The sequence below is a fragment of the Cetorhinus maximus genome, chromosome 1, assembly GCF_964194155.1.
Source record: "Cetorhinus maximus chromosome 1, sCetMax3.hap1.1, whole genome shotgun sequence".
Classification (NCBI taxonomy): domain Eukaryota; kingdom Metazoa; phylum Chordata; class Chondrichthyes; order Lamniformes; family Cetorhinidae; genus Cetorhinus; species Cetorhinus maximus.
This window is the reverse complement of record NC_135879.1, coordinates 71,609,407-71,634,210: the sequence shown is the minus strand read 5'-3', so window position 1 is coordinate 71,634,210 and position 24,804 is coordinate 71,609,407. Positions and strand designations below refer to the sequence as shown.

At 42.2% G+C, this 24,804-nt stretch overlaps 1 protein-coding gene across 2 annotated transcripts in view; it reads right to left on the bottom strand.

Moving 5' to 3' along the window:
* Positions 1 to 24,804, bottom strand: part of tll1 (tolloid-like 1) — a 441,724-nt gene that overhangs the window by 53,355 nt on the left and 363,565 nt on the right. For both annotated transcript variants that reach the window (XM_078542318.1, XM_078542328.1), the window contains exon 17: positions 9,244 to 9,424. In XM_078542318.1, the coding sequence (XP_078398444.1) occupies positions 9,244 to 9,424 (181 nt within the window). The remainder of the gene's footprint in view (positions 1 to 9,243; positions 9,425 to 24,804) is intronic.

The window sequence follows — 24,804 nt, the reverse complement described above, 5'->3', positions numbered from 1 at the left end:
AATATAAGCCAGTACTAGTTAAGAACTATAAGAAACAAAATCCTGTTCACTTCAAACAGACCTACTGATCAAGGTGACATTTTAGCAAACGATTTTGCTTATTTAAACTAATCCCCTAAAAAAGTAAAACTCTTGTTAGAGGTGAAGCAAAGAAGCAGAAGATATAACCCCTGGAATCTGCATAAAACAGCCACAAAACTCACTACAGGGGAGAAAAGCCAAAAATATTATTAGCAGCCATTCCAGTGAGTGGCAGTCAACTCTTTTCATTCTACATGAGCTGTCACATCAGGTAAGGGATGGTTTGTCCATTTGGTCAAAACTGGTAGACTGCTTCTGACACTCACAGTTCCATGATATAAAATGCTTTATCACTTCAATATGTATAGAAGTGAGAGGCACAGATCGTTGTTAAATACTAAAACAAGCGAGAGGTGCATTTCAACAAAATAAAAATTCTCAGGGTCTTCAATTTGCTCAGTAATCAATCATCCATATATAAGGAAGGATGAAATGAGTGCATTGAGCCTGGTGATCATAATACATCAACAAATTTTCTTTTGATATTAATATGAATAATAAATTATTTGTAGGGAATGAATGAAGAAACTAACTTTAGGTAAAATGACTGGGTTTCAAAAAACTTATAAAATGAAAGCAGTTTTGTACAAAGAAGTTTGTCTTTTTGTATAAGGACAAGTCAAATTTACTCAGCAACTTTGCTTGTTATCTTACAACTTTTGATTGAAAACAGCTAAACACATTGCATTCCTTAGCAGCAGTGAAATAAGATCTGCATACATTCTGTGTAGGTGCAATAATTAGCTTTCATAACTGGATTATCATGGCAGTCTTCCAGTTTTAAATGGATGCATCAGTCCCCACATAATGAAAGATCCAGCCCAAAAATTGTGTTAGATGCCAACCAATCAGAGGACATGTGGTCGTACCTCTGAGACTCTCAGAGGCCACCAGTCTGTCATTAATACGTACTCGGCTGGAAGGGGAAATCCTGCATCAAGTTCTTGCAAGATTCAAAAACAAAAATTTTCTCTTTGCATGGTGCTTCCTTGTCTGTGAAAGAAAATGTACCAAGATGGCACCAGAGATGAGTGCATGCTGATTGTTCTCAAGTTCATTATCTCATTTGAAACCAGAGTTCAAAAATTACTTTTTGTTTTCATGTGAAGACTCTGCGACTAAACAAGCAACATAACAAAGGTTGATTTGTACCTCAGTATTAAGTAACATTTGTCAGATTATTTGGGGATAAAATGTTGGATACTTGCCTTTAATTTTACTATGCAACACACATTAAATTATTTGACGAAACAGGGTAATATATCAATGTACATATCTAACCTTTGTAATATTTTATTTAACAACTGATAAATGACTAAAGCCAAGAAACTATTGTGGGCGATATCAATAGACAAACATAGCAATATGTATGACATTCTTCTGTTTGTTCGTTTAGAGCAAGCCTTACCCCATTTATTTTAAGTGGCTAATTACCTGCTAAAACAGCAAACAGAAAAATGCAAGCATGTTAAGTGTTCATCTGCTAAGATGTCACAGGTAAAGACAGTTTCATTGATAGAACCACATGTAGGAACATATGAACAGGAGTACTCCATTTAGCTCCTTGAGCCTGTTTTGCCATTCAATAAAATCATGGCTGATCTGTGATCTATCTCCATGTCCTGTATTTGCTCCCATGTCAGATGTGCACAATTTTCACAAAGCCAACTCCTGAGGAAGTGCCCTGGGAGTTCAGGGGAGAATTTTCTCCCCACCGGGCAGGCCAGTCAGGAGCGGGCGCAGAGCCAATTGCCGCTCACGATCGGCTGCGTGCCATTTTACATGGGCGGGCCAATTAAGGTCCGCCCAGCGTGACATGCACCCGGTAGTGCTCCCTGTGTGGGCTGGGGAGAGGAGGGAGAGTCAGGGCTTGCGCTCTTTTGTACAAGCGCGCGAAAGAGCACAGAAATCTCCCTGAGGCAGCTCCGTGCCTCAGGGAGATTAAGTGCAGTTGTAAAGTTGGGGAAAAAAGAAAAAATAAAAGTATTCAGACCTGTCCCCTCATGTGACAGTGTCACATGAGCTGGGAAATGTTTATGAATTTCCATTAAAAATTTTATTTAACTAATAAAACCTTCATGAAACCTCATCCTGCCCGTGAATGAGGTTTCATGCAAAACTCAAAGGCCACTTGTGCTCTTCGCCTGCCCACCAACCTTAAGGTTGGACGGGCATTCTGTCAATTTCAAAACAAAAACAGAATTACCTGGAAAAACTCAGCAGGTCTGGCAGCATCGGTGGAGAAGAAATCAGTTAACGTTTCGAGTCTTCATGACCCTTAACGTTAACTGATTTCTTCTCCACCGATGCTGCCAGACCTGCTGAGTTTTTCCAGGTAATTCTGTTTTTGTTTTGGATTTCCAGCATCCGCAGTAGCTTTTAGCTTTTTGTTTTTATTCTGTCAATTTGTTCAATTGGTTGATTGATGGCCTTAACAGGCCTTTGACAGTTCAGCGGGCGTGCAGCCATCTCCGGTACACACCCACCAAATGGAAGATTGGAATGACACACGCCTGACATCACCACGCGTCATTTTATAGAAGATTCTGCCCCAGGTTTTGCGTTCCAGGTTAGGACGGGTTTTATAAGACTCATGCCCGCTGCCCCTGGAAAGAGTTCATAGGCAGCCACAGAGGCATACAGCATGCAACTTTGGTCTCCATATTTAAGGGAGGATATACAGTAAAAATCATGTTATCTGGCATGCTCTGGGAATAGGAAATGCTGGTTAATTAAATATGCCAATTGGCTAAGATGTAACGCGAGTTCTGCATTTTGCTCCACTCAGAAAGCTCCTGGGTAATCTTGTGGTGACATGGGCTGGTATGAAACTGACTTACCTTTCTCTCAGGGGCAGTTTCCTGTTGGAGGCTGAGGACTACGATCCTCAGCAGGTCGCGAGTTTTGGCATAAGCGCAGCAACATGCGTGGCCATGCATGCTCTGTTCTAGGTTTCCTAGTCAAAGGGGTCAACCATCCTGACAGCAGTGCGCCTGCATGGAAACACGGCATGAAAACCCGATTACAGGACCCAGGGATGAGCGCCATAACACAGGGGAGCCCTGGGACGGGGAGAAGTCCCAGAGAGAAAAATGGAAGTCAAAGAGGGAAGCCAGCTAGAGGTCCCAGAAAGAGAGGGATGACTGGAGGAGGAGCCACCTGGAGGAGACCACCGGTAGAACCACCAGGGAGAGAAACCACTTGGAAGAGCAGCAAAGAAAGAGGCTCCTAGCAGTAATAGTGCTATGGTTGACAGGCTTCAAGTATTGAGGGCTCAGAAGAAGCCCTGGAGAGCCAAAAAGGCAGCAGAAGGTTGGTGACTCCACGCTGCAGGCCACTGGGGCAAAGGTAACCCTTTAGAGCAGTGGTGTTCTGTTCGACATTGCTGAAGAACTGAGGTTGTGGGTTGTGCCTGTGAGTTGGTGCTGGAGTGCAAACTCATGAATCCAGGGGAATGTGGTCTTGGGAGGTGAGATTAAAACCCTTGGAGATGAGCAGTTATTGAGGCCGTCCTAGTCAGAGTGACTTTTGGAGGGAATTCAGAGTGTAGATTTTCGAAGGTGAAGACTGATATCCCTTGTCGGGGAGACAAGGTTTTCCTGAGATTGTGAGATTCACAGTGGATGCTGATGTCTGGGTGGATTGCCAAGAAATCCGTGGGATCTGTCTTGGTCACATCTGTATTGTGCAGTGTAGTGTGTTCAACCATAGTTTGCCTGATAATTCCCATGTTAATTCCAAATGCTACAGTATAAGATAGATATCACAAATTATTTTACTTTTCTGACTTTGCACAGTAAAATATATCATGTTTTTTCAAAAACCATGGAATCTTGAGGCTTCATTCTCTTAGTAAATATCTTGGATCTCAAACTTTGGCTACTTTAGACAAGAAGCTACTGGTCCCTAACTGGATCATACCAAAAGCTTGGGGGTCTGGTCCAAGATCTTAACAGGGTGTTGAGGTCTCCTGAGGGGTATGGGAATGCACAAATTTACCAAGGGAATATGGTGCTGCAGAATAGTGGGAGTCTGAGGCTGGAGCAAGGGCAAGCCACGGATAACAACCACCCGTGAGCTTGACAATTATTAGCAGTTGTGTGAGAATGGGACTGACAGGGAACAAGTGTTAATGCCGATCTCTGAGGGGTGAGAAACATCTCCAGTCATAGAACAGACCTGATCCCGGAATTTTGGTTACTAGAGCGCACTGGTACTGGTATTTGCCTGAGAGGTGGTACAGAGAATTGGTTCCTGGAATGAAAGGGTTGTCTTATGATGAGAGGCTGAGTAAATTGGGTCTATATTCTCTGGAGTTGAGAAGAATGAGAGGTGATCTCATCGAGGCAAACAAGATTCTGAAGGCGCTTGACAGGGTAGGCCTGGAGGTTATTTCCTCTGGCTGGGGGATCGAGACCATGGGGGGGCACAGTCTCAGGATAAGGGGATGATCTTTTAGGACTGAGATGAAGAGAAATTTCTTCACTCAAATGGATGTTAATCTTTGGAATTCTCTACCCAGAGAGTTTTGGGTGCTCTATCATTGAATATATTTAAGGCTGAGATAGACAGGTTTTTGGTGTCTCAGGAAATAAAGGAATATGGGAAGTAGGTGGGAAAGTGGAGTTGAAGCCAAAGATCAGCTATGATTGTATTGAATGGTGGGCCAGTTTGACAGACCGTATGGTTGATGCACCTATTTTTTATGTTTATGTTCACGCTTGAAGTAATTTGAATTTTTGAAGTAAACTGGAGCACACGGTCAGAAACAGGACAATTCAGTTAATGGATTGCCACCACCCTTAAAGTGTATATGAAAGGCTTGCTTTGTGGAACTGTTGGATTGGGAAAAACTTTTGAAGCTATTCTCCTGGCTCTGGCAGTGGGTTTGTTTTTAATTTGTTTTGGGGTTGTGAGCGTCGCTGGCAAGGGTAGCATTTATTCTCATTCCTAATTGGCCTTGAAGGTGGTGGTGAGCCACCTTCTTGAACTGCTGCAGTCCATGTGGTGCAGGTACACCCATGGTGTTTCTTTAACAGCCATTTGAGTGACTTGTTTTGACTTGTCAGGCCATTTTAGAGGGCACTTAAGAGTCAACCTGCACTAGGGAGGGTGCAAATAAAATAGTCAAGATGACTTATTAATCCCAATTGCTACCCATTAACTCCTGCTGGAAAAGAGCTTCCATGCGGACAAGCCTTCAGAAGAGATAGGGGAAAAATTGAAGACAAAAAACAATATACATGACACTAAATTGACAAATCCTTGGAGATTATCTATTCACTGAATGCTCCTTTAAAACTTCCTCTCTTGATAAGTGGCTAGCTGTCACCACTAGACAAGGATGCAAATACATTTTATACAGTACAGCAAGTGTACATGGGACACATGTACATAATGTATATTTTTCCCTGAGTCCATAAAAATATATGCACTCAACATGCATTCACATATTATCAGCTCTCATCTCTAACTCATCTTTGACTCTGCTTTTTTCTAGAAGATCCTAACCATCTTGTTATGTCCCATTTCTGAGTCTGCTCCCCTAAAACTCACCTTTCAAACTTCAGTTCTGCTCACAGCTCTGAGAACAAACAAAAGTTTACCTCCACGACTCTGGTGAATTATCTCACCTTGTCCAGAGTATTCAATATGATTTTAACACATTCTCTTGCCTCTCCTTTGTTTCTAGCTTAATGGGGCTGCCTTTCAATGGCTTGACTCCAATCTGTCCAAACTCAACCAGCACAACTTCAGCAATCTCCTCTCTTTATGTACCTGTACTGTCACCTCCATAATGTACTAAAGATCGATCCTCAGTCTCCTTCGCGTCCTCCTGTACATAATACTCCCTGTAACATCACCTGCACCTATGGGGCCATTGCCTATGGATTTGATGAAAAGCTCTAGCTCTTACCTCTGCACACCAACCTCCACACCATAACTCAAACTGCCTGCCTGACTTTAGTCATTGATGAGTTAAAATATCTTTCAACTAAACAGCAGGAAGAGCTTGTGTAAGTTTTTGGTCCTCACCAATGTCCCTTCAAGCTATGCAATCATGCGGCAACCCGAAAATCCCCATTTAGGCAGGGTACAAATGGGACCCTTTATATTATTGCACATGTGCAGCTTTACAAAAAAATTTAAAGGGCCACACACTTAAACCAATTGCCCATGCACTCCCAATAAACTTACAAAGGACATTGGTCCCCACTATAAACTTCTGATCTCTTAACCAACTGACCTGGCTGCAACAGGCCATGAGAAATCTTGGCATCCTGTTCAACCCAAACTGGCTTCATCTTATCCATCACAAAAACTACTTCTATTTCTTCAATATGATTCATCTCTACCTGTAATTCATCCAAAAGCCACTGAAAACTTTATCCAGGCTTTTGGAACCTTAATTATTCCAATGCTCTCCTTGTCTGCCTCTCATCCTCCATAAACACAGCCCTATGCACCATGTCCTCCAATCTTTGCTGACTTAGAATGCATTCTTCGTGGTCAATGTGTTGAATTTAAAATTCCCATCCTCAACTTCAAGTCCCTCCTTGACCTAAGTCAGCAACCTCCTTCAGCTTTACATCCACTTCTGACTCATTCTTTTCTGCATTCTTCCTCACTTTATCCCATCAAACTCCTCGGTCTTACTCAGCAAAGGCCCCTCATATCCCTCCACCTTTATATTTTTCCACTTTTAAAAACCCTTCAAAAACCTTTCTTTTTGATGAAACGTTCAGTTACCTCTTGAATGGTTTGATGTCTGCCCCTTTATTCCTTTTACCAATATTTTTCCCCCACCTGTAAATAGTCATGAAATATTTTTTGAATTGAGGATATTATACAAATATAAGCTATTGTTGCAAATCACTTTGGGAGTACTTTTATAAGAAATATTTATACATAATACATATCAGACTGTTTGACCTATGATATGCAAAAGGATTACGGTCTGTATTATACATAGCAGGATCTTCTGTGGCATTGCTCATAGTAACTTCAAGGATTTGAATGTAATCATATGTATATATATATATATATACATTATTGTGGCTCATTCTTTTTCCTTTTCTGGTTTAATATTTATTTCCTTTTGTTTCTGTAGCCTGAAAAGATGAATGGGGTGAGCCTTCATGTATTGACTGACCTTTGCTCTTCACCATTCTTTACCACTTCTTGGACACTGCACAGGTCTCAAAAATGCCCTTTTTATAAAGTTGGTGTTTTTTAAGCTTGGGAGCTCAGCATAAATAGAGGTAAATAGTGGAGACTAGTAAACCACATCCTTCTGCCATTATCTACAGGCAGCCGAACAGGGTCAGGGCAGCCAGATCCAGACTGTGGTAGGATCACTGGAGAAAAATCAAAGGGGCCATTTATTAGGATGAGGAAAATCAATGGAAGGCTCACCCCATTCATCTTTCCAGAAGATGTTCATACCATCCAAAATGGATTTTACAGGTGAAATTTCAAGCTTATATCTCTTTCTCCTACTGTACTTTTCTGTCTCCTTGTCTTTTTATGCCATTTTTCTTCTCTAATGGTTATCTTTGTTCCTTGACTGCTTGACTTTCTTAAGTGCTTTTCTCTCTGTTTTTCTCCTTTTCTATTTCTCACTTCTATCTTTCTAAATCTTTGTTTTGGTTCTTCCTGTGTCACTCTTCTCCTGTTGTGGCTCTGTGTTCGTTGGGGATAATGGAGATTTTGGTTACCAATATGGCGAAGTCAGGGGTTCAGAGAAAGCTTTGCTGGAGGAGCTAGATTTTTGATTGAGGATGACCAGTAAGAACAAAAAAGAGACTTCTAAATCCCAATGTTGAACACTGTCAATATCAGTTAGCAATTTAAACAATTAGTAAATTAAACCTGTTTTGCTATTAAGACAAAACAGCAGCATTTGCATTGTTAACTTATGCATACCCAAATTTTAGTTACGAAGATAGAGTGCACAAAATATTAAGAAAATGCTAGAGTTTTAAATAAAAGATAGAGAAGACAAAAGCAAAATGAACAAAAAAAATTGAGAAAAACCTCTGAGCTGCTCCAAGTCCACCACCATAGCTTTGTCGGAAGTGTGGCAGAAAGCAGGTCCAAGGAAATTCTTGGGCAAAGAGAAAAAGGAAAATTTAAAGCAGGTGGAAGATTTTAAAAGTATAAAAATGAGTTAGGTTCATATTTAGAAGCTTTATTTCATGTAAGCCACTTTGTTGGGAAGTGAAGTTCTAAAGGGATAGTTTATGTATTTTGTATTGCAGGGATGTAAAATCCTTAATGGTCCCACACCCCTCCTGATTTCTGCATAAAGTTTCTAGGCATATCTGCTTAGTCATAAAATAATCAATAGACTCCAGAAAGACAATTGTGTCTTTGTGTGACATGATTCTAACAATAATACATTATTGTAACCGGTAAAGTTGAAATATCCACATCCAAATATATTGCAAGAGAAGCAAGAAGTCTGCTGAAAAGAAATGATCTGTGAGGAAGTACAGTATTATCATAGGCAGCGATACTCCCTTTTTGTATTTCATCTCTTTAATTTTCTTTTGGTTTTGTCATGCAACGTCATACTAAGAGGGGGGGAAAATGACCTACTCGCAGGTTTCTTCTAATGTTGCTCAAAAAGCAACCTGCAGGAAGATACACCCTGAGTAGAGCCTTCTTTTGATAGTTGTTCCTATCACCATTCTATAGAAAAGTACATTCTCGCTTCAAAGTGCTGAGTTATTACCCTGTCTGCTTTAAAACATGCATCAATGTTTTATAACTTTTGGAACTTCACTATAGTCTATCAGAAAATATTTTCATATAAGCCTACAGTGGTGAAATCACTGGTACATTATTATTCTATGAGCATCAACATGTGATTAATTGAGATGATGGAATTCTTATCACTAATCTTAAATTATGACATGCTTTTTGAGCAAAACAGATAATCAAATAAACCAATTAACGAAAGACCCACCCCTTAAAGGGACAATTATGACTTTATATGCGCAAATACATTACGAGTGCTATAAACCACTGTAACCAAATTCCAGGTTTTAGATTATCAGTCAAACATCCTGACAGTTTGCAATATCACTTGAACATCTTAATTGCAAATCTGAGACTCAACAGTGTTTTGCAGAGATACTCACTGTTTAATCAACCTACCTGAAAAGAAGTGGGCCTTGAATCCTTTCTTTGAAACAGTATTGTCAGATTTGAATTCAATCCTCATATTATTGTATTGGGATGTTATAACTTCAGGCACTTCAGTACCACAAAACTTCCCGTGAAGCTTGGAATCGGATGAAAGGCCACTGCGGATCTCAACATAATCATATTTGCATATCTGGTAAAAGCCAAACATATAACTTCAGTTACATAAGGCATGCTTTTTCATCATTGCTGCCTTTTAAATGTGTTCAATATTGCATTGATCGGTGTGCGGAAAGTTAAAGAATATATTTTGGAGATCTTTTGATGTGATTTATATCCTGCAATTGGTAACTGGTGAGCAAGAAAGGTCACAAACACAAGTGGCACATAAATTGTCTCCCACAGAAATTCTTAATGTATTGTATTGCATCAAAACATTACATTAACATTAATCTATTAAGGAACTAGATCAAGTTTATCAAATTACGTAGTCAAAAAATTGACATATTAAAGGGAAGATGCTAATAACATAGAATATACGGCACAGAAACAGGCTATTTGGCCCAACTAGTCCATGCAGGCATGGAGACTGTGGGATAACAATTAGCTTACTTAATTTTTCAGGTGCAGGGGATTGCAATTAATGACCTGCCTATGTGGGTTTCATTGGAGGTGGACAGGACATAAATTTGGTGCTCACATTTCATTACCATGATTGCAACATAGGTCAGAATGTCTGCCTTGTTACTGGCTGCCGTTGCATGGCTGCCTCTGTGCTCAGCAGGAGGCGAGGGGGGATTAGCACAGCCAGCCTGCTGTCCTTAAAGGCTGTCTGTCCCTCCTAAAGGAAAGTTGCACTGAATAATATTGCTGCAATCTAAAACATAAAACACCATGGCAAAGAGAGAGTTTCAGTGTGAGGGGTGTGCTATTGGAGGCATGAGTGGTGGAGGTGGAAAGAAAGAAAGAAAGAAGTCAAGGTTCTATGGGAGGCCAGGAGGCTCTCAAAGACCATCTTCAGAAGGGAGTGACAGCAGGTAGCTAGGGAAGTCAATTTCTGGGGTCTGGACCCAACAATCTGCCAGCAGTGCCACAAGAAGTCTAATGACCTCACATGAGTTGTAAACATCTGTGAAAGCACCTTCACATGAAATTTCCTACTGACCACAATACCAACCTCACAAAATGCTCAAGGCATCACACCCCTATCATGCACCCATCTGCAGTTGTACAAGACGGTTCACTATCACCTTCTCAACGGCAATTAGGGATGGGCAACAAATGCTGGCCTTCCCGTGAAAGGATATTAAAAAAATTCCCTGCCATTCACGACTCACGCCAAATGTGCAGATACCTCACCTCACCACTCACATACTAACCAATCATGCAAGCCTCAGACCTACCCCTCGCTGCCTCCAAATACCTCCAGCTATTCAGCCATGGCAGGCATATCATCGAAACACAGTATTGCTCACTCACCTGACCTTCTGCCCCCTCTTTTGCAGGTCAGGGTGACACACAAAGAGCTGACTGAGGTACACGGACGCCTGTATCTCCTGAACCCCAGAGACAGTGCCATCCGATGTCAGTAAGCACGTTGAGGATGATGTCATCTTACTGCCTTATGCTGTTTCTCAACTCCTAGCTCATCCTCATTCTGCTATCTGACATGATGAGCAAGCTGCAGATGCTATGACTATGTAACTCTTGCTTCCGACCCCACTCCACTTCCTTTACACCAACCATTTTCTGATTTTCTTCTTTCAGACACCCACGAGTTGCCACCTGCTCAGTCACAATGGTACAAGGAGATGAGGCAACAGAGCACTAATGAAGAAGCCCTGGCATTGATCTCACACTCAAGGCACCAAGTCATACTGGCATTGTCCATGCCTTGGAGGCAAGTATAAAGTGTGGTGTGTCACCAGGCACAAGTGGACTGTAGCCATACTGGGGTGAAGGGTAGTTTACGTGCCAGTGCACCAAAGGGTGAAGTCATAAACAAGTTCGGCCGCTGATGACTCAGATGAAGACTGCGATGGGTAGCAGACAAGTGAACGCTAATTGGCATCGACACAAAGATACTGGGTGTACTGACTAGCCTGCCAGGCAGCCTCCTCTCACTGTCAAGGTGCATGGAGGAGTCCACCTCCTACTTGGAAGAGGGCATGGTGAAAAGCTTGCCCTCTCCACAGCATCTGCTTCATCTCCCTTGTGTTCTGCAGACCCAGAGACAGTGCTCCTGCTGCTGCCACACCTGTTGTAGACAAGTCACCTACTCCTCTGTCCTCCAAATGAAGATGTAGCAATACTGTATGCAAATCCAGAAGCTCTCTAAAAACACTTCAAAGTGCTGCAGGCAGAATTTTGTCAGTGGTGCATTGTTCCCATCAGTGAACCCGGAAGAGTGCGCTACTTCCACTCTCTTGTTTTTTCCTATTTCCCACAAGATTACAATTAAAATTTAAAGTGCTGGTGGTGGGCATGGGGCACACTTGCAATTTGTGGCAGGGGGTGTGATTATCAGGGGTGAAAGCTGCCATAACAATGCAGCACGTATGGATGGCCAAAGAAAAGCCTCCTGGTCAAACAGGGAGGCTCTGCAACAAGGCCAAAAATTTCCTGCCCAACTCCATTGTCATTAACATAGACTTAAGAATGCAAAGGAGGCATGGGTCATTTTCAAAGTTAAACTTCACTTATAAATATTTCATATTATATTGGTTTCCCTTTACTCATGCGTGCAGCATAACTATTTGTTGAGGCTAGCCTAGTTAGAGAGTTAAATATATTTGCATGCCTCATGGTCACATTGATGGTTGCAGGGGAATTAGGGACATTTCCTTTATTGTGGAAGAAACAATGCTGTGTTTTTGCATTCATTCTTTATTGAATATTCATACAAATGTCCAGTGGTCTTTTGCCTCTCTGTGGGACATTGCTGAACTTGCAAACTCAGCTGGTCCTCCCTTCTATGCATTGTAAAAGACACTGTCCAAGATTACTCTCAGCAGGGATAACTGAAAAGTTGTAGGTGAACTCAAAACCCTGTAAGGACCCTGCCAGCCAACACCCTGAAATGGACACACATTTGGACAGTACTGATGCCACACTTTAGACCCCACCTCTTCTTAGCCTGGCTGACTGTTCCCACCACAGCCCTCCTCTCCTAACCACATGCAGGATTCCAGGCCCTTCCCACTCCACCACTGTATGTTTGCAACCCCACCCTCTGTCCTCCCTTGGATCCCTCTTCCACTCCTCCATGGCCCTGACTCCACTCCACACATCCCCTTACCACTGCTTCACCCTTGTCAGTCCCGATCCTCCATGCAAGCGGCATTCTCCTGCTCCCCTTCCTTGTGCTGCAGAGTTGTGACCTTATACACAACTGCACAAAGCTGGCTGGTGCACGCCACCTTTAAACAAATACGAACCACATGCCACAAGATTGTCATGTGCCACAGACTTTATCTTGAAGGTACAATGTAATTAAAATATTTTTTGCACTAATGAGGTACTACGAACAAATTAGGAGAGATGAACTGACTCCTCTCTTTGTCCCACTCCTGAGTTGGTTATAACATAGTTTAAATTTAAAAAGGTGATGTTATTGCCAATTCAATGTATATACTTAACTGTGTATGGCTCAATGCAAGAAATAAGCCAGTCAGGTTCCTAAATTAACAAGTAAAGAGTTGGTTTTATTGCTAAAACCCACTCAGGTAAAGATGCAGGAATTATCAACAAAAAAGTTCAAAATGTACGAATATATCCAACTTCCCACCAATACAAAAGCCACACACACAACCCCCCACCCTCCAAAGCATGCACAAGAAGAGATAAAACTTTACAGTATCAGATCTTAAACCTGGCCAAGTAAAAAGTAAAAAGTCAGAAAAAAGTTATTCACGGATTGCCGCCAGCATGTCATTAACTTTATCTCTCCATCTCAACCTGCTGTTCGGAAATCGAGATTTCACATCCTAATTAATTCATTAATTAAGTCACCCACATGCTATGTTTTCCACTCTTTCAGGCTCCATAAAATTCCCCCCGACAGACACTTTGCAATAGTAGTTCTCCCTTACTTGCAAGTTGGGTGCCTGGCCCTTTAAATAACCCAAGTTCAGGGCACATCTTGCAGCTCAGCATTTGCTCTGCATACAGGGGCATGCAAATTTGTTGTCTACACCTGCATGGGTAAAATTAGGCATTCTACCATCACATCAGCTGGTATGCTGCATGACATCAGTGTAACGCTCCTTCTGAGTGGTTCTGGCACATGCAGGGTACACCCATAAAGTCACACTTTTCCCAGCAATGGTCTTTAGACTTCTATTAATGAAATTTGCATTCTATGTCCCTTTCCGATGTTATTCCAGTGCAACAATGGCTAGTTTACATGTTACTTAGCTTGTGGTATGGAAATAGGACATTTGGGACAGAATTTTCCAGTTGGCGTGTGGAGGCAGGCCTGACACGCCAACACGTAAAATGACGCGCGATGATGTCGGGCGTGCGTCCCGATATCATCGTGCTCAGTAGCGATGTTTCGTTCAATGGGCATATGCTGGGGTAGGCTGCGCACCCACCGATATGTAAATGGCCTATTAAAGATCTAATTAAAGTTATTCTAAACGCTGCCCATCCAACCTTAAGGTTGGTGGGCAGGCAAAAAGGCCAAGCAGCCTTCACGTTTTTTAGGAAACCTCATCTGTGAGCGGGATGAGGCTTCCTAAAGCATTTATTAAATAAATTTTTAAAATTTCGTAAATTTAGAAACATGTCACATGAGGGGGCATGTTTAAATAAATTTTTACACCTTCTATTTAATAATCTTATTATAGATTCAATGTCCCTGAAGCAGCTCCGTGCCTCAGGGAGATTGAAGCACTCGACAAGGGATTAGGAGAAAGAGGAAAAAAAATAATTCTCAGCAGGAAGCCATATCCACCCAGGGTTTTCAGGCAGCATTTCTCCTACCTCAGTTTCTGTGAGGAACAGTATGTCAGATGTTTCCACTTCACTGAGAATGTCTTGAGAGAAATCTGCCACCTGCTGCAGCCACAACTGCAACCTCAAGCAGGGCAAGTTGAACACTGTTATGGTTGCAAAGGTGACTGTCGCTGTGAACCCCCTTCCAGGCTGGTGCAGGCAATATTTGCAAAATCTCCCAGTTTGTCGTCCACTGTTCCATAAGGAAGGTCACTGAGGCTCTGTACTCCAAGAGAGCTGAATACATTTCATTCTCTCTTGCCAGAGAAAAGGAGGAGGAGCAAGCATGTAGCTCCAAGATAATTGCAGGTTTCCCATGATGCAGGGTACCAATGACTGCCTACACCTCACTTTGTGGGTGCCATTTGCCAATTCTGAGATATACCACACCATAAAAAGATTCTATTCCTCATTGTCTTACTGGTGTGTGACCATGAGTAGTGAAGGGTACACAATATTTTGGAAAGACAGGCAGATGGGCAAAGGAGAATATGTAGCCTGATAGTAAAGGATGACATAAGGGCATTATTGAGAAAGGATCTGGCTTCAGAAGATCATATTGTAGAATCAGTATGGGTGGAAACTAGGTCTAGCAAGAGTCAGAAAACATTGGTGGGAGTAGTTTATAAGCCCCCAATAGTAGTTATACCATTGGGCAGAGCAGTAAACAAGAAATTATTGGAGCTCATAACAAAGGAAATGTAATAATTGTCAGGGGACTTTAACCTTCATAAAGACTGGGATAATCAAATTGGCAAGAGTGGTCTAGAAGATAAGTTTGTAGAATATCTTCATGGCAGTTTCTTGGAGCAGTACATTGTGGAATCAACTAGGGATAAAGCTACCTTAGACTGAGTATTGTGTAATGAAAGGGTTATTAGTAATCTTGGAGTAAAAGATCCACTGGGAAATAGTGATTATAGTATCACTGAATTCCATGTTAAGTTTAAAAGTGACATACTCCAATCGCAAAAGAATATTAAACTTAAACAAAGCCAATTACATATGTATGAGGGGAGAACTGGCTAAGGTTAATTGGGTAAATATACCAAAAGTTAAGGAGATAAATTAACAGTGGAAAAATTAACAGAAACAATTCAAAATGTTTAACAAAAATACATTCCATTGAAAATCAAAAACTCAGCAAGAAAGATCCATCTGTGGCTCACTCAGGAAGTTAAGGATAGCATTAAATTAAAAGAAAAGCTTACAATGTTGCAAATAATGTAGCAATTCTGAGATGAAAGCAAAATACCGCAGAGGCTGGAAATCTGAAATTAAAACCGAAAATGCTGGAAAAACTCAGCAGATCTAGCAGCATCTGTCGAGAGAGAAACAGAATTAACATTTCGAGTCTGTATGACTCTTCTTCAGGGCTTCTAAAGAACCAGGGGTGGTGATGGTGGTGTCTGGCATATTGCCTGTAAGGTATGATTCCATGAGTATGAGTATTTAAGGTTGTTGCTTGACTAGTCTGTGGGACAGCTCTCCCAATTTTGGTTCAAGCCCCCAGATGTTAGTAAGAAGGACTTTGCAGGGTCGACAAGGCTGGGCGTGCCATTGTCGTTTCCAGTGCCTAGGTGATCCATCCGGTTTCATTCCTTTTCGACCTTGTAGCAGTTTGATACAACTGATTGGCTTGCTCGGCCATTTCAGAGGGCATTTTAAAGTCAAGTACATTGCAATGGATCTGGAGTCACATGTAGGCCAGATAGCATAAGGATGACAGATTTCCTTCCCTAAAGGACATTAATGAACCAGATAGGTTTTTGCGGCAATCATTTCATGGTTACCATTACACTAGCTTTATTAAAACTGAATTTAATTTTCACCAGCTGCTTTGGTGGGATTTGAACTCATGGCCTCTGGATTACTAGTCCAGTGATATTACACTATGCCACCACCTTCCCCCAAATGTTCAAGGATTAGTGCTAGGGACTCAGCTACTTACAATGTATATTAATGACTTAGATGAAGGGACAGCTAATAATGTATCAAAGTTTGCTGATGATACCAAGTTTGGTGAAAGGTAAGCTGTGAGGAGTACACAAGAAAGGCTGCAAAGAGACATAAACAGGTTAAATGAGCGTGCAACAAGATGACAGGTAGAGCATAATGCAGGGAAGTGTGAAGTTATTCACTTCGGTCGTAAAAATTGAAAAGCAGAACACTTTTAAAATGTTGCAAAACTTGTAAGTGTTGATGTTTAAAGAGACTTGGGTTTGTTCGTACAAGGAATGCAGAAAGGCAACATGCAGGTGCAGCAAGCAATTAGGAAGTCACATGGCATATTGGCCTATATTGTAAGGCAATTGGAATATAAGAATAAGCACATCTTACTACAGTTGTACAGGGTTTTGGTGAGACCACATCTGGAATACCGTTTTGGTCTCCACATTTAAGGAAGGCTATACTTGTATTGGAGGTGGGACAGTGAAGGTTCACTAAATTGGTCCCTGGGATGAGGGGGGTTGTTTTATGATGAGGGGCTATGTAAATTGGGCTTACATTCTTTGGAGTTTAGAAGAATGAGAGACGATCTCACTGAAACCTATGCAATTATGAAGGGGCTTGATAGGGTAGACAGATTTTTTTTCCACTGATTGAGGAATCTAAAGCATGGGGGCAATGTCTCAGGATAAGGGTCTCATCATTTAGGACTGAGATGAGGAGAAATTACTTCACTCAAAGGATTGTGATTGTTTGGAATCCTCTACCCAAGTAGATTGTAGATGCTCCATCATTGAATGCATTTTAGGCTTAGATAGGCAGATTTTTGGTCTCTCAGGGAATTAAGGAATAAGGGGAGGCAGGAAAACGAAATTGAAGCCCAAGATCAGCCATGATAATTTTGAATGGCAGAGCAGGCTCGACAGGCCATATAGTCTACACACACTCCTAATACTTTTGTGTTCTTGTAAACCATGCAGGTCAATGTCCAGTATCCTAGCAGCAGCCAAGATGCCTTTGTTCTGCAGCAGTCAGCTGTGCCATCTACATTTGAACCACTACGACAAACTAAAGAGTACCTTCTGGGAAACAAGGGTGAGTGCCTGTTTCCCATTTGCCCTTGCCTATCCTGGTATCTGCAGCCACAGTGCTGTATTTTACTGCTACAGTGCTGTATTTTACTGGCTGCCGTGGTTCCCGCCATGCCTCACCCCCCAGCTAAAAGGTCAGGTGGGAACCACTCACGATCCCGACAGCTGTACCACAGCAATTTAACACTGGTGCAGCATTAATTATGTTTAAGGCAAAACTTCTGCACCTATTTCAGGAGCAAGTCCCACCTTAGAGAGCTGCCAGCCAATCAGGGAAATGGCAGCTCTGTACTCCCAGGTAGCACCAACCCGGAGCAGTGGCCACTGCTGGGACTACAGACAGTCCCATCATGCCAAGGAGCCCAGTTAAGTCTGGGGTCAGAGGTCTTGGTGACGGGGTTGAGAGGCACTGGATTCAAGAGGCCAGACTGGAGGGGGGATGGCCTTGGGAGGTGCTTCTGATGGGTTTAGGGCTTCTGCAAAGGAGGACAACCCCCCCCCCCACCCCTCCGCTGTCCTTGCCCAACAACAGCCAGCATGGCTATTGCTGCCGGGCTTCCCACGTGGCACAAGCCTCCCCCTGCCACAGGTAAAATACCAGCAGCAGCAGGATGAGGCCCTTAAGTGGCCATTAATTGGGCCTCAACAGACCCAAGGGGGTGCAGGCCATCCAATGTTCCCCTGCTCTCTTTAAATTATCAGATTGGTCAGGGGAGGATGGGTAAATGAGAAGGCCACCCGTTGGATTTTATGTGCCAACCCCTCCACCTTCAAACCTGCCAGCAGAACACCATAAAATCTAGCCCATGGTGAAGCAGTCTGATCTAGCATGGTAGCATGTTGATCCTGCTTGACTTCAGTCTGAGCATCCACCGCAGCACCCAAATTTTAGACAGCTTCTGCTTGAGCTGCATTGGAAGCTGAGATACTGGCCATCAGGCAATGCATTGTGGTTTGGTCTGCAAGCGTGCTAATGGAGTGGGAACTAATTTTACACTGGAATGGATGGACTCCAAGTTCGGCACAAAGTCATTGGTCATGGTGGTTTCGGGCTCTTCCGCGCTCCTCGATATTGACCAAAGTCTTTCTGGCAAGCCTACCAATGCATTAAGCATTTCATTGTGCATTTGAATCAGTCCTCTTCTGTAGGCCAACACATCAAAGTCCTGATCTGAATCTCTTGTAGCTGAGCTCGTGGGTGACCTCACCTTCCAGCAGATTGGCATGTACTGCCCTTGTTCCCTACCTAGCTGCAGGATACTTGCCGGTGTCCCAACATCTTCAGATCTCAAGTCTAAGCTATCATCTAAAGTGTGTGCAGCAGCAGTACCTGAGATTGTGGCTGTGAATGTGAGAGTGAGTGATGCTGTTTCTTCTTCCTGCTCCTCCAGCTCTTTCTCTTCCACCACTGCCTGGACAGGTTGGAGTTCTTGGATATCTGAAAGAAGAAAGGCACAAGGGTAGGGCTGAGATGAAGGGAGGGGGGAAAGCAAAAGGAGCATGTTTTCAGCCTGTGCAGTTTGGTTATTCAGAAGAGGCTGTGAGATGTGAGAACCGGGGGATTGTCTCCTCTAGGTGGATAAGGACCTAAGCCATGGCTGTCCCACATCGATTAGCTTCTGCTGCCTCCATTATGTGCCACCTTGTTTTGTAAGAAAGAAGTAAGTGTATCAATGAATGTGATGTAATGTGTTTGGGTGATGTGGCTCTCGTTTGGAATAGCTGGCAATGTGTGCAAGATGTGAGATATGGATTTGAGGCTTGCACCAGTGCACCAAGTATTAGTGTGAAGTGAAGCTATGAATGCAAGGTATGTTCCATGACTGATAGAGATTGGTGGTAGGTGAGGTTAATGGTGCAGTTGGCAGGATATAGCATTTAAAGATGTATTCACTGGCTTGTCCGGCATGTATGAGGTCATTAAACATTTTGTGTCCCTTTATCCAGATCCTTGGGGCTTGACTCCATGTATTTCTCACCAAGATCATCTGGTCTCACTGTCTTCGGAGGGTTTGTCTGGCGAGTTTCCTGTTCCCCTTTGACTAGATGACATCTTTCCTTCGCTTTGCCCTCTGCATCAGTATGTCCAGTGCAGTGTTGGAAAACATTGAAATCTGCTCTTTGCCATGTTGTGCCATTCTTTTGTCGTTTCCAGTTCAGGATCAGTTGTGGAATGAATTGCAACACCTGCTCCAGCTGAAATGCATCTCCCCTTTAAGGTGTCCAGGGAATTAAAGGATATGGGGTGTGGGCAGGAAGTAGAGTTGAAACCCAAGATCAGCCATGGTCATATTGAATGGTGGAACAGACTCGATGAGCTGTGTGGTCAACTCCTGCTCCTATTTCTTATATTCTTATGAGTATAGTGTTAATGTTACAATTGTTGCACGTGACTTCAATTTTCTCCTTCGCCAATGGTTAGGCATCGGTGTTCTCCTTTCCAACGTACTATTTTTGATATTTTACTATTTTTGCTATTCAACAACTATGCTGCATGAAACAGTTTCCCTCAAACTTTCTCCCCAATCATATTGCATTTGAAAAAAAACAGCAAAAGAGCGCAGGCCCCGAGTCAGCCTCCTCCCCCTGCCCGCACAGGGAGTGCTCAATGCTTCTGGGTGTGTGTCACGCAGGGTGGGCCTTAATTGGCCCGCCCACGTAAAATGGCAGTGAGCAGCCGATCACGGGTTGCGATCGGCTGTGCGCCCACTGGCACCCGCTCCCGCTCAGTCCCCCCGACGGGGAGAAAATTCTCCCCAGTGACACAATGACAATTTGTCAACTACCGCACTTTAATCTCACAAAATAAACATACAAAAAAATTTACACTGCAATTAAAATCCCAGAAACCTGTTGTATTATCCACTGATCACCATGTTGTGTTATGGTGTCAGCTGTGGTGTCTCTCACGGATGAGATCTTGAGACTTGTATTTTTGAACATGAAACCTTTATTGTTAATCTTTAACTATTTACAGATCCCAGCTAATTTCATGCATTGTGCTGCTGCCTCTATGCAGGTAGGCTGCTTCTAGAGTGTTCTCGCTAGACTATTCTCTCAGTCTATTACCATGTGACTCTCTACATCATACTGTGGGTGGTGCTATTCTCCAGTCCCATGTTAACTCTTGCTCTGCTGAGCACCTTCACATTACAATGGCATGCAGGTACATGCAGTATCATACAACATCCCCCTTTCTTCTCCAAAGAAAATGTGCCTCCCTTCCAACGGAGTTTAACAATATAACCTTTACTTGCTATCCCTTCTCCCCCGCTGCAAATCTCTGACTTTATGAGTTCAGACGGTCTTGAGGCTTGACAGTTCTTCCACATCCCAGTCTGTTATGTTTGAGGAATGGTAGTAATACTCAGTGTTTCTAATGCTTGGTTACCTCCATTTGATTTACTTTTTGTGCTCCTTCGAGTTATGTTTCTCTTTATTAGCAGCTTGTCTGTTTACACTGTCCTGATCTTTCGGAAGGGAGTGTACACTCAATTCATTCCTAGAGTGGACCTGAATTTTATTTTTCTGTGGTGTCCGCCGTGTTCTTGCTGGACGCGTATGTTTCACAAATGGAACCTTCGTTTCCACTTGTTTCACATTCTCAGCCAATCATTTGTTTGCTGTTTCATTTTTAAATCATTCATTCAGCTCAACTTTTTATTCTTCTTGTTCCTTATGCTTCAATGTTAGATTTACATTTTCTGATCTCATTTCTGCCTTTTTTTTTCTCTGTCTGCAACAAAGCTTTGTCCTTGTCTTTTGTTTTTGTTTCACTGTTGGCCAGGTCTGTCTATGGTGAAATGTTAACTTGTTTCAGTTCTGTAATTCTGCTACTCATTGCTTCATTATCCACTCGCAGCTTGGGAATTCTATGGCTTTTCCTTCAAATGGCTCCTCTTTGCCATTCAACTGCTTCTTCAGCCCTTCAGTCTGTTTTTTTGTAGCTTTTGGCTTCTTCCTGGAATTTAGAACATTGCTGAGTCTTCTCTGTCAACTGATTCTTCAGTTTGTTCAGAGTAACAATAAATTCATATTCCTGCTCTTCGTAATTTTCTAGAGGTGCAAAATTTGACCTTAGGAATTCGTGTTGCGTGCAAAGGTCTTCCTTTTCTTTGCAAAGCTTGCTTGCATCATCTTGACTTTCCTTGAGTAATTCAGCATAGTCCCTTCTGTTGTTCTTCCATTCTGCTGTTTCAGACAGTCTTCATTTCTTCATGTTGCTGAATGGTTATGCACTCCTCTTGCATTTGGACTATCAACTGCACTTTTAACCGTTTATTTTCTTGTTGACCTCTTGCCAACTCACTTGGGGCATCACTGCATCATTTTATTGCTACAGATAGTTCCAATGCAGCTTTTTCTGAAGTGATATTTAACCTCTTTTTAGCTCCTCATATTTTTCCATGGTACATATTGATTCTTCAAGGGGTCTTTCAGGGTCGCAACTTCTTTGCGTGCCTTTTCTGCCTGCTGCTTCACCTAGCCATACATCTGGTTGAGTTTTCCCAACTCCTGCTTTGATTTGCCAACGTGGAAGTGAGGGTCATTATTTCCTCCTGGTGCCTTTGTGCCATCTCTGAAATTTGTTTGTTCAGATCTCGCACAGTTTGGTTCATTGAAGACTTCAATTTATCATGCGTTTTCAATGGTATATACTCAACTTGAATCTTGCACTTCAAATCTTCCAGCTCAGTTCTGATGTGAGCATTTTTCAGTAGAACAGCTTCATTTTCAAAAAGCTCAATTTTTAAGCCTTTCAGCTTCTCTGCAGCTATTTCTTTCTTCTGCACTAAACTCTTTGGCTCTGACATGGTCGGCAGTATAGTGTGGTTTACTTGAATATTGTCTCCCACACTCTGGAATCTTTTGTTTCCCTCGCTCTGGAGTCTTCTGCTGCCCTCAGCGCTTTATTGGGGGTGTACTAGACCTTCTTCTAGGGTCTGCGCTCTCCACAACATGAAGTGTAAAATATCTGTCAAAGCTTTTTAATATTTCACCAAATGTTGTTGAGTATTGATCTATATGTTGGCTGTGGAGTACTTCACCAGCAAGTGAACCACACAGGAATAAAAAATTATCAACTTGCACTTCTCCTGTACACTAAAAATTGTCTTCTCCAAGACTCCCACTTTTGAGTCTGGTTAAGCCCTTTCCATAGCAGAAATGCATCTGGCTCTTCTAATTTGCTGTCCATGACTGTTTCTTTTTTCTTGTAGTTACAGCTTTAAATGTCATTGCCCCTTTAAGGCTATCTGTGCAGTAACCATTTTTTCACTTAGGCTGTCTTTGCCTGTCAGTCTGGCTGAGTGTTTTTCCTATGCTTTTTCGGGGTCCCCAAAATCATGAGCCTTTTTTTACCAAAATTTTGAAATAATTACCACAGCAATTCCTTCTCCGGGCTCTGAAAATTGATTTCAAGGCAATCCTTTCTTTTTTATCCCTCGTGCCTTTTCAAGCTGGAGAGGATCCTAGCAATTGTGGGCCTTTTTTAAAAAAACTTAAAGCTACATCAGTTTTCTCTGCTGTGCTAGAACAGCAGCAATTCTGTTTTTTTACTTCGGCTCCACCAGCCCCTGTTATATGGGGCCGGATGGCATTGCAGCTTTCATCCAGCTGCCCCTTGGTTGCTGAGTTGTGGGACTGCCACCTATTCTACAATGAAAGTACAACTTCTATTTTGGAATTTTCTGTAGTGTGGCTCACCCTACTTGTGGCCTGAGCAGTTTTTTGCTCTGTGTCACTCAGGCATCTTGCAATTTTTGTAGTTGTGCTCACCCATCTTTGTGATCTGACCAGGTTTTTTTCTTTTGTACTCTGTATCACTCGGGGTCTTGCAATGGACTTCCACTCACTCTGGTCTAAATCTGTAGCAAAACTTTGTAAAGGAAATATCTTTTTTCCCCCTAATATTACTGTGGGATACTGAAGCAGGCTTATGGGGACTCTGTGTGTATATGCATGTGTGTGTCTAGTTAATTTAAACTGCAGTCAGACTGCAAGGTTTAAATAATCAAAGGGATATAGGTGTAAAACAGGGATTTGAAATGGAGATGGATAAGCTAGGATGAAGTCTCAGCAAATACAGTGTGAATGGAATTTGCATTTTTAGATAAGTTGAGAGGTTGTTTGATTTTCAAAGGGACATAAGATATATACAACTGGCAAGATAAATAAGGCAAAGTTATTAAGTTTATTTTTTTTGAAAGTGCTGGCCATAATGGCAACATGACAGATTGTTATATTCTGGGAAAAGTAACTTCCAAAGCAAGGGTGAAAAAATGGGATTTACGGATCAAAAGGGAGAAAATGTATTTAAAGAAGGACGGAAAGCTGTGAGGAGTAGCCGTGTGAAATCTTGAAATGTGCACTGTGTGAAATAGACTTGTGGAAAAAGCCTCTAGCTACCCCAGAGAAGTTTGCTGTTCCAGTAACCAAGGTTGTGTTAAAAGCTTTTGGAGTTCCATTGACGAACGAGGAGAGAGAAGCTGTGAGCAACAGTGGCTGTTTGTGGTAATATTGCTGAATGTTTTATAGATTAAGGATCTATCTGGACTGTTGCCTGAAAGGGGTTTGTATTTGGGTGTCTAGTTAAGTAGAAATCTTGTGAGAATTGTTATAAAACTAAATGTAACTGCATAACAGTAGTCTTCTGTGCTTAAGTTTTCTTCTGTTTTGTTAATAAGTGTTTTAATTTAACATTTAAAATCTCAAAAGGTGGTAGTGGACTCATTACTTCTGACTTCAGCATACAAACCTTCTCTTAATAAGTACAAATTGCAAAATCATTTTGATAGAGCGGCCAAATTTCCCTTTGGGATATGGTCAGCCTGGCAAAAACCACCTGCCATACCATAACAACTTCTTCAACTGTTTACTCTTAGGCACACGTCTCTCTGGTTTGGATTCAGTTGATTTTAGTTTCTCATAGCTTGGGATGCTGTTCTGGGTTCATTGTTCAAAATGCCACCTTTCATATCACCGCCCCTACTCACCATGTTGTATTCTCACCGCTGATCACCAAGTTGTGTTATGGTGCCAGCTGTGGTGTCTCTCACTGACAAGAGCTTGAGACTTGTATGTTTGAACATGAACCCTTTATTATTAATCATTAACTATTTAGAGATCCCAGCTAATTCTGCTGTCTCCATACAGTTAGGCTACTTCTAGAGTGTTCTCTCTTCTTTCTAGACTGGTCTCTAACTCTATTACCATGTGATTCTATACATCATACTGTGGGTGGTACTATTCTCCAGTTCTATGTTTACCCCGGCTCTGCTGAGCACCTTTACATTACAATGACATGCAGGCACATACAACATCATACAACAAAACCTGGAGCAGAATTTTATGTTCACCCTCTCACAGGTTTACAGGTGGGGCGGGGAAGCTCCTGCCTGCCCCAACGTGGGAAATGCGAGGCCTAGGCAGCACCACCACTAGCTCTCCCCACCCCCCCACTGGCCTTGCCCCAGTTAAGGCCCTTAAGTGATCAATTAATGAGTACTTAAGGGCTGTTTCCTACCCAGCTTCA